General features: G+C 49.5%; 1 protein-coding gene across 1 annotated transcript in view; it reads right to left on the bottom strand.

The window, feature by feature from the left end:
• The window catches only part of KLHL40 (kelch like family member 40), a 31,166-nt gene extending 19,133 nt beyond the window's left edge, over positions 1-12,033 (bottom strand). The window contains exon 1 of the mRNA XM_040352211.1: positions 10,752-12,033. Coding sequence (XP_040208145.1) covers positions 10,752-11,879 — 1,128 coding nt within the window. The 5' untranslated portion in view covers positions 11,880-12,033. The remainder of the gene's footprint in view (positions 1-10,751) is intronic.
• Between the last annotated feature and the right edge of the window lie 213 nt (positions 12,034-12,246).

The raw sequence follows: 12,246 nt of genomic DNA, 5'->3' as shown, positions 1-12,246 counted from the left end.
GTGATGGAAGCAGTCTCTGGCAGTCTCCTTTAGGGAAACCTGTCTCTAGCAGTCTTCTTGGATGGAAGCTGTCTCTGGTTGTCTCCTGTGATGAAAACAGTCTACAGCAGTCTCTTGTGATGGAAGCAACCTCTGGTGCTCTGCTGGAAGGTTGGTCCTCCGTAATTTATAGCAGCTTCCTGTAATGGAAGTAATCTGAAAGTCTCCTGTAATTGAAGAATTTCCCAGCAGCCTCCTGTAATGGAAACAGCCTCCAGCAGTCTCTTGTATTAAAAGGCATTCCTAGCAGTCTTCTGTAATGAAAGCAGTCTTTAGCAGTCTCTTGTTACTTGAAAGCAGTACCCAATTCTCTTTTGGAACATGGCAGCAGCCTATAGCAACCTGCACCTTGCCGTGTCCTGTAGTCTGGGAGGGGGATTGGTTATGAAACAATTTGTAAGACCAGGCCACCATTAAACCACGTGCAGCCTTCTCTGTACAACGGGAGGGAAAGGTCTAGAAGGAACTCTCTATGTGACATCTCCGGGCCACCCAATGATGTAATATGTGAAAGGTAAAAGCGGAGTTCCGGAGGTACAAGCAGGATCCAGACACAGGTCATCATGGGTGAGGTTACCGATGGTGGATCTTGGATAAGGGTCAGGTGTGTGCCTATAAATCTGACCTTTGACCCGTGTCACCTAACCAGATGAAGAACAGACATCACAACCTGCAAAACTCATTTCAGGGAGGTGGCACCACGTGGCATTTCACACAAACCCCCTCTCCCCCCCCCATCATCAGTCAAAGATCAGGAGATGATCAGAGACTGCAGACATGATACAAGAGATGGTCAGAGACTGCAGACATAATACAGGAGATGGTCAGAGACTGCAGACATGATACAGGAGATGATTAGAGACTGTAGACACGATACAGGAGATGATCAGAGACTGCAGACGTGATACAGCAGGAGATGATCAGAGACTTCAGACATAATACAGGAGACGATCAGAGACTGCAGACATGATACAGGAGATGGTCGGAGACTGCAGACTTGACTCAGAAGATGGTCAGAGACTGTAGACGTGATACAAGAGATGGTCAGAGACTGCAGACATATTACAGGAGATGATCAGAGACTGCAGACATAGTACAGGAGATGATCAGAGACTGCAGACATAGTACAGGAGATGATCAGAGACTGCAGACATGATACAGGAGATGGTCAGATACTGCAGACATATTACAGGAGATGATCAGAGACTGCAGACATAGTACAGGAGATGATCAGAGACTGCAGACATAGTACAGGAGATGATCAGAGACTTCAGACATGATACAGGAGATGATCAGAGACTGCAGACATGATACAGGAGATGATCAGAGACTGCAGACATGATACAGGAGATGATCAGAGACTGCAGACATAATACAGGAGATGATCAGAGACTGCAGACATTGTACAGGAGATGATCAGAGACTGCAGACATAGTACAGGAGATGATCAGAGACTGCAGACATAATACAGGAGATGATCAGAGACTGCAGACATTGTACAGGAGATGATCAGAGACTGCAGACATAGTACAGGAGATGATCAGAGACTGCAGACACAATACAGGAGATGATCAGAGACTGCAGACACAATACAGGAGATGGTCAGAGACTGCAGACATAGTACAGGAGACAGTCAGAGACTGCAGACATAGTACAGGAGACAGTCAGAGACTGCAGACATAGTACTGTAATTGCGCAACCACATGATCATTGACATCCCCTCTAATCTGTTATTTAATGGCAGCTGGAATGTTCATTTCCATGGTTATGAAAGGGTTAACCATTTAAACGCTGAAAAGAATTTGCTGTATTTTGGCAGCTGTTGTGACTGCTGTGACCCCCCCCCCCCCCTCCCATGCTGTGCTCATTGTCACCGCGCCCCTGTCTCAGCTGTTGCAAGGGATCAAGAGTTCCCCCTCGTTCCACAGAAAGCTGAATGTGCATCATGGCTGCCTGCCAGCACTTCTGCTCCACGGGTCCTCAAATCCGCTGACTAAGCATTGACGCCTCGCAGCATTCCCAACTTCTCCCCAAGGCTGCAGATTTCCAGCTTTAACTGACAATTGCGCGGTCGTGCCACGTGGCTCCCAAATAAAATTGTCATCCTTTTTTTCCCACAAATAGAGCTTTCTTTTGGTGGTATTTGATCACCTCTGCGGTTTTTATTTTTTATGCTATAAACAAAATGAGTGACAATTTTGAAAAAAAATCAATATTTTTGACTTTTTGCTATAATAAATATCCCCAAAAATATATAAAAAACATTTTTGTCCTCAGTTTAGGCCGATACGTATTCTTTTGGTACATATTTTTGGTAAAATTTTTTTTTGCAATAAGCGTTTATTGATTGGTTTGCGCAAACGTTATAGCGTCTGCAAAATAGGGGATAGTTTTATGGCATTTTTATAAATATATATTTTTTTTTTACTAGCAATGGCGTTGATCATCGATTTTTTTATCGTGACTGCGACATTATGGCCGACACATCGGACACTTTTGACACTATTTTGGGACCATTGTCATTTATACAGCGATCAGTGCTATAAAAATGCACTGCTAACTGTGAAAATTACACTGGCAGTGAAGGGGTTAACCTGTAGGGGGCGCTGAAGGGGTTAAGTGTTTCCTAGGGAGTGATTCCAACTGTTAGGGGGCGTGGCTTGGCGTGTGACGTCACTGATCATCGTTTCCTATGACAGGGAACAGACGATCAGTGACACTCTCACTAGGAAGAACGGGGAGAAGTTACCGTTACCTCTCCCTGTTCTTCAGCTCTGTGACCCGTTCGTGGGCCACCGGCGGCGATCGGGGTCCCGCGGGTCCCGCGGGCGAGGTCGCGGAGCTCAGGAACCGGTTGCGCGCTCGCGACCCACGGCTGGGCTCTTCAAGGCAACTTACCTGTATGTGCTTGTGCCCAGCCGTGCCGCTCTGCCGACGTATATTGACGTGCGGCGGTCCTTAAGCGGTTAAGAGCCGGGCCTATTTTTTTACTCTTGTAGCTGGATTCATAAAGACGTGCCTAACGTTAGGCAGGCGTAGCGTATCTCATATACGCTATGCCGCCGTAAGTAAGGGAGGCAAATGCTGTATTCACAAAGCACTTGCGTCTTAAGTTACGGCGGCGTAGCGTAAATGTGCCGGCGTAAGCGCGCCTAATTCAAATTGTGAAGAGGTGGGCGTGTTTTATGCTAATGAATCGTGACCCGACGTGATTGCCGTTTTGAACGAACGGCGCATGCGCTGTCCGTGGACGTATCCCATTTTGCATGCTCCAAATTAGGCTGCAAAGACTTATTGGTTTCGACGTGAACGTAAATTACGCCCAGCCCCATTCACGGACGACTTACGCAAACGATGTAAAAATTTAAAAATTCGACGCGTTTCCAGACGTCCATACTTAACATTGGCTGCGCCATCTTTTTGGTGGAATATCTTTAGGCCTGAAAACGCCTTACGTAAACGGCGTATCTTTACTGCGACGGGCAAGCGTACGTTCGTGAATAGGCGTATCTCACTGATTTACGCATTCTAGGCGTAAATCAGTGTACACGCCCTTAGCGGCCAGCGTAAACAGACAGCTAAGATACGACGGCGGTCGTATCTTAGCAACATTTAAGCGTATCTCAATTTGAGAATACACTTAAAAATACGACCGCGCAGATTCGGAGTTACGCCGGCGTATCTACTGATACGCCGGCGTAACTCTACGTGAATCTGGCTATTGGTGTTTACAAGTTAAAATCATTTTTTTGCTAGAAAATTACTTAGAACCCCCAAACATTATATTTATATATATATTCCAGACACCATAGAGAATAAAATAGCGGTCTCACTGTACAGTATTTGCGCAGCTGTCTTACAAACACATATATTTTTTTTAAATACACTTTTTTGAATAAAAAAATAAGAAAACAGTAAAGTTAGCCCAATTTTTTTTTATATTGTGAAAGATAATGTTACACCCAGTAAATTGATACCCAACATGTCACTCTTTAAAATTGCGCCTATTCGTGGAATGGTGACAAATTTGACACTTAATAATCTCCATAGGCAAAGATTTAAAAATTTCTACAGATTACCAGTTTTGAGTTACAGAGGAGATCTAGTGCTAGAATTATTGCTCTCGCTCTAACGATTGCGGTAATTCCTCACATGTGTGGTTTGACCACCGTTTTCATATGCGAGTGTGACTTACGTATGCGTTTGCTTCTGCGGGCTCGGATGGGGCGCTTTAAATTATAAATGTACTTTATTTTTTTATAAACATCCCTTGTAATAGAAATAAGCATGACAGGTCCTCTTTATTGTGAAATCTAAGGTCAAAAAGACCTCACACCTCAAATATACACTTAAAAGCAAAAGAAAAAAACAATGGCCCAGATTCAAGAAGCAATTGCGCCTGTGTAACCATAGGTTACGCAGCGCAATTGCTGACTTGCTCCGGTGTTACGAATGCTCCTGATTCAGGAACATCGTAACGCCGACTGCAGCCTAAAATCTGCGTGGCATAAGGCTCTTATGCCACGCATATTTTAGGCTGCATTCTTGCGATGACCACTAGGGGGTGCTCCCATTGTGCTCAGTGTATAGTATGCAAATTGCATACTAACACCGATTCACAATGTTGTGCGAGCCCTGCGTACGCAAGTTACGTCGTTTCCGTACGGCGTGTTTAGCGCAAGGCTGCCCCTTCTAATAGTAGGGGTAGCCAATGCTAAAGTATACCCGTCTTTCCGGCGTCGCGAAATTTGAATTTCACGTCGTTTGCGTAAGTGATTCGTGAATGGCGCTGGACGCCATTCACGTTCACTTGGAAGCAAATGACGTCCTTGCGACGTCATTTGCCGCATTGCTGGTCGGGAAAGTTTCCCGACGGAGCATGCGCTCTACGCTCGACGCGGGAGCACGCCTAATTTAAATGATTCCCGCCCCCTACGGGATCATTTACATTAGGCGCCCTTACGCAGGGCAAGTTTACACAGTGCACACGCAATTTACGGAGCTACTGCTCTGTGAATCGTGGGTAGCGCAGTAAATTTGCGGGGGCGCAGGGCAAAAACGTTGCCCTGCGCCTCCGCAAGAAAGGGGCAAATCTACCTGAATCCGGGCCAATGTATTTTACAAAAAAATTCCATAAAAAAATGGTCCCTTTAAGATCATTAGGCGGAAGTGACCTCAGACGTCGCTCCGGTCCTCCAAGGGCATAGAGTCCAGTGGGGGTTGCTCCTGGGGATTGGATCGTTTCCACCTTTACCAATGGCTCTGGTAAGCGAGGAAACGACTGGGAAGCAGTGGACAGTGGGCAGTGGGCAGTGGGGGCACCTCTCCAACTGCCCATAAAAGCGATCCCATGGCGAATCGCCGCTGGAACCACTTTTATTGGACGCCAAATCACCCACAGTTTAACTAAATAGACTTCCTCATGTGGTGCCTAAAAAGTCCGCTAATTTTGTGAGTAAGTGGGGCCTGCTTTCTCTTTCCTTTTCTACATATTTGGATGTTGGCAAAGTGAGGGACCTCCTTTTTGTACCTTTTTTAGACGGCTAAGACCCCTTTCACACTGGGGCGCTTTGCAGGCGCTATAACGCTAAAAATAGCACCTGCAAAGCCCTCTGTAAGAGCCGCTGCTGTCTCTCCAGTGTAAAAGCCCTGATGGCTTTCACACTGGAGCGGTGCGCTGGCAGGACGCTAAAAAAAAGTCCTGGCAGCCGCATCTTTGGAGCGGTGTATATACCGCTCCTCCACAGCTCCTGCCCATTAAAATGAATGGGCACCGCGGCCGAATCGCCGGCAAAGCGCCGCCTTGCGTGTGGTTTTAATCCTTTATTGGCCGCTAGCGGGGGTTAAAAGCGCCCCGCTATCGGCCAAATACCCCCGCAACGACGGTAAAGCGCTGCTAAAAATAGCGGCGCTTTACTGCCGACGCCTCAGTGTGAAAGCGGCCTAATAGATTCAAAGCAAATTGCATTAGATGCAGAAAATGTATTATTATTATATACTGAGCATTATGGGGCAGATCCACGTACCTCTGCGCCGGGCGCAGCGTATCTAAGATACACCACGCCGCCGTAACTTATTTATTTTATTTCGAATCCTCAAAGAATTTGCGCCGTAAGTTACGGAGGCGTAGTGTATCTCTGGCGGCGTAATTCAAATGGATGTAATGGGGGCGTGTTTTATGTAAATACGTCGTGACCCAACGTAAACGACGTTTTTTTTTAACTGCGCATGCGCTGTCCGTGGGGGTATCCCAGTGCGCATGCTCGAAATTAAACCGGAACCAGCCAATGCTTACGACGGTGACGTCATTCTACGCAAATTCCTATTCGCGAACGACTTACGCAAACGACGTAAAAAGTTCAAAATTGTACGCGGGAACGACGGCCATACTTAACAGCAGCTTTAACTATACGCCGGAAAAAGCCGAACGCAAACGACGTAAAAACAATGCGCCGGCCGGACGTACGTTCGTGGATCGCCGTAAATAGTTAATTAGCATACTGGACACGGAATTCGACGGAAACGCCACCTAGCGGCCGCCGAAAAATTGCAGCTTAGATCCGACGGCGTACTAAGACGTACGCCTGTCGGATCGATCCGAGATGCCGTCGTATCTTGTTTTGAGGATACAAAACAAAGATACGACGCGGGAAATTTGAAATTACGCGGCGTATCAAGAGATACGCCGGCGTAGTATCTTTGTGGATCTGCCCCTATGTGTTGAGAAGCAACCTGTAGTCTCCATCAAAACCTGTGTGGCGGGGTGACAACACAGAAGCACTATCAGGAGACAAGGACAGAGCGTTGTCACTCTGTAATAAGAACAACAACCTCCATGGCAGGATCTCCACGGCCAATGAAAGCTGCAGATTAAAAAGATGGAACACTTTCTTTGAAATCACATTAACATGCAAGATAAGAATATATGAGATTTGGTGGCTGGGTTTATATGTCTTAGGGCAGCGATTAGAATGCAAATTGATTTTCCACGCTCTAGTATGTCGCCGTCTTCCATAGTGTTACTGATCATGACCTGAGACTTGACAGCAAAGTGTCCCTGGAAGACATCCATAGTATTTCCTATGACGCAATGTTTAGAGCCGCCATTCTCAACCAGGCTCTGTGGAACTCTAGAGATCCTCCACAGGTTGCTAAGGGTTCCTTGCACTGTGGCTGGCTGAGCTCCCATCTGATCAGTGGCGGGAGGGGGGGGGGGGGGTGCAAACAAACATCAATTGCAGCCACTTTACCAAACGCAGCCACTGTGCCCTGTGCTGCCACTGTGCCCCAAATGCTACCACGGTGCCCAAAGTTTTGCCACTGTGCCCCAAATCTTGCCACTGTGCCCCAAAATGCTGCCACTGTGCCCCAAATGTTGCCACGTTGGCCCAAGTGCTGCCACTGTGCCCCAAATATTGCCACTGTGCCCCAAATGCTGCCACTGTGCCCCAAATGCTGCCATTGTGCCCCAAGTTTTGCCATTGTGCCCCAAATGTTGCCACTGTGCCCCAAGTGCTGCCACTGTGCCCCAAGTGCTGCCACTGTGCCCCAAGTTTTTCCACTGTGCCCCAAATGTTGCCACTTTGCCCCATGTGCTGCCACTGTACCCCAAGTGCTATCACCGTGCCCCAAATGTTGCCATTGTGTCCCAAATATTGACACTGTGCCCCAAATGTTGCCACTGTGCCCCAAATCTTGCCACGGTGCCCCAAATCTTGCCACTGTGCCCCAAATCTTGCCACGGTGCCCCAAATCTTGCCACTGTGCCCCAAAATGCTGCCACTGTGCCCCAAATGTTGCCACTTTGCCCCAAGCGCTGCCACTGTGCCCCAAATCTTGCCACCGTGCCCCAAATGCTGCCACTGTGCCCCAAGTTTTGCCATTGTGCCCCAAGTTTTGCCATTGTGCCCCAAATGTTGCCACTGTGCCCCAAGTGCTGCCACTGTGCCCCAAGTTTTTTCACTGTGCCCCATGTGCTGCCACTGTGCCCCATGTGCTGCCACTGTGCCCCAAGTGCTATCACCGTGCCCCAAATGTTGCCATTGTGTCCCAAATATTGCCACTGTGCCCCAAATGTTGCCACTTTGCCCCAAGTGCTGACACTGTGCCCCAAGTGCTGACACTGTGCCCCAAATATTTCCACGGTGCCCCAAATGTTGCCACTGTACCCCATGTGCTGCCACTGTGCCCCAAATGTTGCCACTGTGCCCCAAGTTTTGCCACTGTGCCCCAAATGTTGCCACTGTGCCCCAAGTGCTGCCACTGTGCCCCAAATGTTGCCACTGTGCCCCATGTGCTGCCACTGTGCCCCAAGTGCTGCCACTGTGCCCCAAGTGCTGCCACTGTGCCCCCCGTCATCTGCCAGGCACTTACCTTGTCGCGGGTGACGGCGGCAGGCGGCGAGCAGTGTCCGATGTCCTCCATCTTCCCCGACCCCAATGTCTTCTCCCGCCCGCTCCTCCTCTCCCCCCTCTCCGGCCGGCGCCTCCATTCCAAGTGTGGGCACCCGGCCGTGACAGCTTTCGGCTTCACGACCGGGCACTCACTGCGCATGCGCGACCGGCGCTGCGCTCTATGAGTGGTCAGGCGATCGCCTGGGACATGTCCCAGGTGATCACCTACAGGGAGGGGCCGCCATAGGCGATATGACGTATCGCCTAAGCGGTCCCTGGGCTGAAGGAAGAAGTGGGACAGGAAGTCCCACTTCTACTGAAGCCCCCACTCCCCCCCCCCCTCCAAAAAAAATTACATGCCAAATGTGGCATGTAAGGGGGCAAAGAGTGGTTTAAGCGGAAGTTCCACTTTTGGTGGAACTCTGCTTTAAGTGGTTAAAAACCCAGGAAGTCAGCACGGGGATAGTGGGAGCCCCTCATAATGAGCACAGCGGGGGTACAAACCCAGGAAGTCAGCACAGGGATGGTGGGAGCCCCTCATAATGAGCACAGCAGGGGTACAAACCCAGGAAGTCAGCACGGGGATGGTGGGAGCCCCTCATAATGAGCACAGCAGGGGTACAAACCCAGGAAGTCAGCACAGTGATGGTGGGAGCCCCTCATAATGAGCACAGCAGGGGTACAAACCCAGGATGTCAGCACAGGGATGGTGGGAGCCCCTCATAATGAGCACAGCAGGGGTACAAACCCAGGAAGTCAGCACGGGGATGGTGGGAGCCCCTCATAATGAGCACAGCAGGGGTACAAACCCAGGAAGTCAGCACAGTGATGGTGGGAGCCCCTCATAATGAGCACAGCAGGGGTACAAACCCAGGATGTCAGCACAGAGATGGTGGGAACCCCTCATAATGGGCACAGCAGGGGTACAAACCCAGGAAGTCAGCACGGGGATGGTGGGAGCCCCTCATAATGAGCACAGCAGGGGTACAGACCCAGGAACTCAGCACGGGGATGGTGGGAGCCCCTCATAATGAGCACAGCAGGGGTACAAACCCAGGAAGTCAGCACAGTGATGGTGGGAGCCCCTCATAATGAGCACAGCAGGGGTACAAACCCAGAATGTCAGCACAGGGATGGTGGGAGCCCCTCATAATGAGTACAGCAGGGGTACAAACCCAGGAAGTCAGCACGGGGATGGTGGGAGCCCCTCATAATGAGCACAGCGGGGGTACAAACCCAGGAAGTCAGCACAGGGATGGTGGGAGCCCCTCATAATGAGCACAGCAGGGGTAAAAACCCAGGAAGTCAGCACAGGGATGGTGGGAGCCCCTCATAATGAGCACAGCAGGGGTACAAACCCAGGATGTCAGCACAGGGATGGTGGGAGCCCCTCATAATGAGTACAGCAGGGGTACAAACCCAGGAAGTCAGCACGGGGATGGTGGGAGCCCCTCATAATGAGCACAGCAGGGGTACAAACCCAGGAAGTCAGCACAGGGATGGTGGGAGCCCCTCATAATGAGCACAGCAGGGGTACAAACCCAGGAAGACAGCACAGGGATGGTGGGAGCCCCTCATAATGAGCATAATGAGTCGACGACTGCCATATTGAGAAAGGTATTTTTTGCTTTTTAAATTCATCATAATGAATGTTCATAATTGTTACGAATACCGTATTTATCGGGCTATAACGCACCCCGGCGTATAGCGCGCACCCCCGAACTTAAAGGAACATTCCTGCAAAAAAAAAAATACTTACAGTTTGGATGCCCCTCGTCGGTGTCTTGCCCGTCGTCCATCGCGTCCTGCCCGTCGTCCATCGCGTCCTCGTCCGGTCCGGCGTCCTTCTGCGGCCATCGCGGTGTCCTCCCCGCTCGATCCCCGCTTCCCGCGCTGTGTTCGAACCACTGCGCCGGCATATACCGAGCGGAGTACACTCGGGTATAGTCGGGCGGGCTCGACTATACCCGCCCGACTATACCCGAGTGTACTGCGCTCGGTATATGTCGGCGCAGTGGTTCGAACACAGCGCGGGAAGCGGGTATCGGCGTATATCGCGCACCCACAATTTTGCCCTGATTTTCAGGGCAAAAAATTGCGCGGTATACGCCGATAAATACGGTACTTAACGAACCTAACAAAAAAAAAATTTGTACGAATCCAAATTGAATTTTGGACACGAATTACGAAATACGAACGGCTAATACGAAACTGACCGGAACAAAACCAAATTATTGACGGCGCACTGCGCATGTCAATAAGCAATGAGCATGTATGGAGAGAAGCATGAGTTTCATTTCATCGCACATTGCACATTACCTGCAAGAAGTAGGATCCAAGTGGATCTTCCTTGTTTTCTTCATTGAGGTAAAGTCCACCAGCCACGAAAATCTGGTTCTCCTTTGTGACCAAACTGACGTGATTCTTCGGGATCTGAGCCGACAACGAAGCAAAATAACATTCGTTGGCATGTGGGTCATAGGCCACGGCTCCTGTGTCACTGATCATGAATATGAGGTTTTTCAGGAACATGCCAAATCTCAGAGTATCATTTAGAATTCCCGGTAGGACTTCTTCATCCTCCTCCTCCTCCACGTCACCATTAACGACTTTCTCCCCATCTTTGCTCTGCTCCGCTGCTTTCTTTTTGACCACGGGTAGTTTACCTTGCGGAGTGTCCTTAACCATCTGAAGCTTCTTCAAGAGTTCGGGGTTTGACTTGACTAACTCATGTTTCTCCACCTTGTTCTTGATGTAGTCTTCCGGTATCAGACGGAACCGAATGCTTTCGAAGATGACCGGCAAGGTCTTGGCCCGGTTCTCTTTATCCTTAGCTGCCCACTTCATGACCACCTGAAACACATCCTCTTCCTTCTCCACATTGAGGGAGTCGCTGGAGATAACAGCAATAACTTCATCGGCGGAGAGCTGGCTGAATTCCTCGTCCCTAGTGATCAGGTTGAAACGATCGCACAAGAAGTCCCGCGCGGAGACCGCCAGGCGAGGACAATCCAACATGAGGCCCAGTCGGAAGATAGCCAAGCAGTTACTAAGGCACAGTTTTTTCTGAAGGAATGATACGCACACAGTGAATATGGAAGGAATCTGAAACATGTTGGCCACTGAAAATATATCCTGAACATTTTTTTCGGTGATCTCGATCTCCGAGGTGTAGATGTAGTGAATGATCTTCCCCATGACATCGGGATCCACGTCTTCAAGGTCGATTTCCTTCTTCTTGCTTTCTTCTAAGTCCGAGAGGAACATGGCCCGAAAGTATGGGCTACAGGCTGCCAGGACCAGACGGTGGCAAGGGAATTCCTTCCCCTGGATCCGCAAAACACAATCTATGAATTTATTGTGGTCTAGCATATCCTTCAGCCCGTCTTGAAGAAGAGTTTGTTGGTAGAGCCTCAGCTCTTCGGCTTGTTGAAGGGGAAGTGCCATTTTCAAAGAAGGATCGTTATCTTCTCGATGCCCACAGAGCCCTGGGCAGACAGGTCTTTCCACTGATGTGAATGGATCTCAGAAGGCACTTTTCCTACCTCTAACCCGACACTCCAACGCCAAGTCTTGCTTTTACAGCTGACTACTCTCATCAGCTGCCTGTCTATATATATATATATAGCAACAACATTACAAAGCAGTGGAATTATGACTGTAACGTGATCGCTGCTTGATGTGACACATTGGACAACTAGAGGGGACAGCTGCCTTCGTCAGGAGGGGACACCGGGCTGTTCAATCGTGACTCATCACTCCAAGTCCCAGGCCTTACCCAGCTCCTTGTTACCAAGAAGGACGGTGACACGTT

This window comes from Rana temporaria, chromosome 5 (assembly GCF_905171775.1).
Source record: "Rana temporaria chromosome 5, aRanTem1.1, whole genome shotgun sequence".
Lineage (NCBI taxonomy): Eukaryota > Metazoa > Chordata > Amphibia > Anura > Ranidae > Rana > Rana temporaria.
This window is presented reverse-complemented; position numbering and strand designations above follow the sequence as displayed.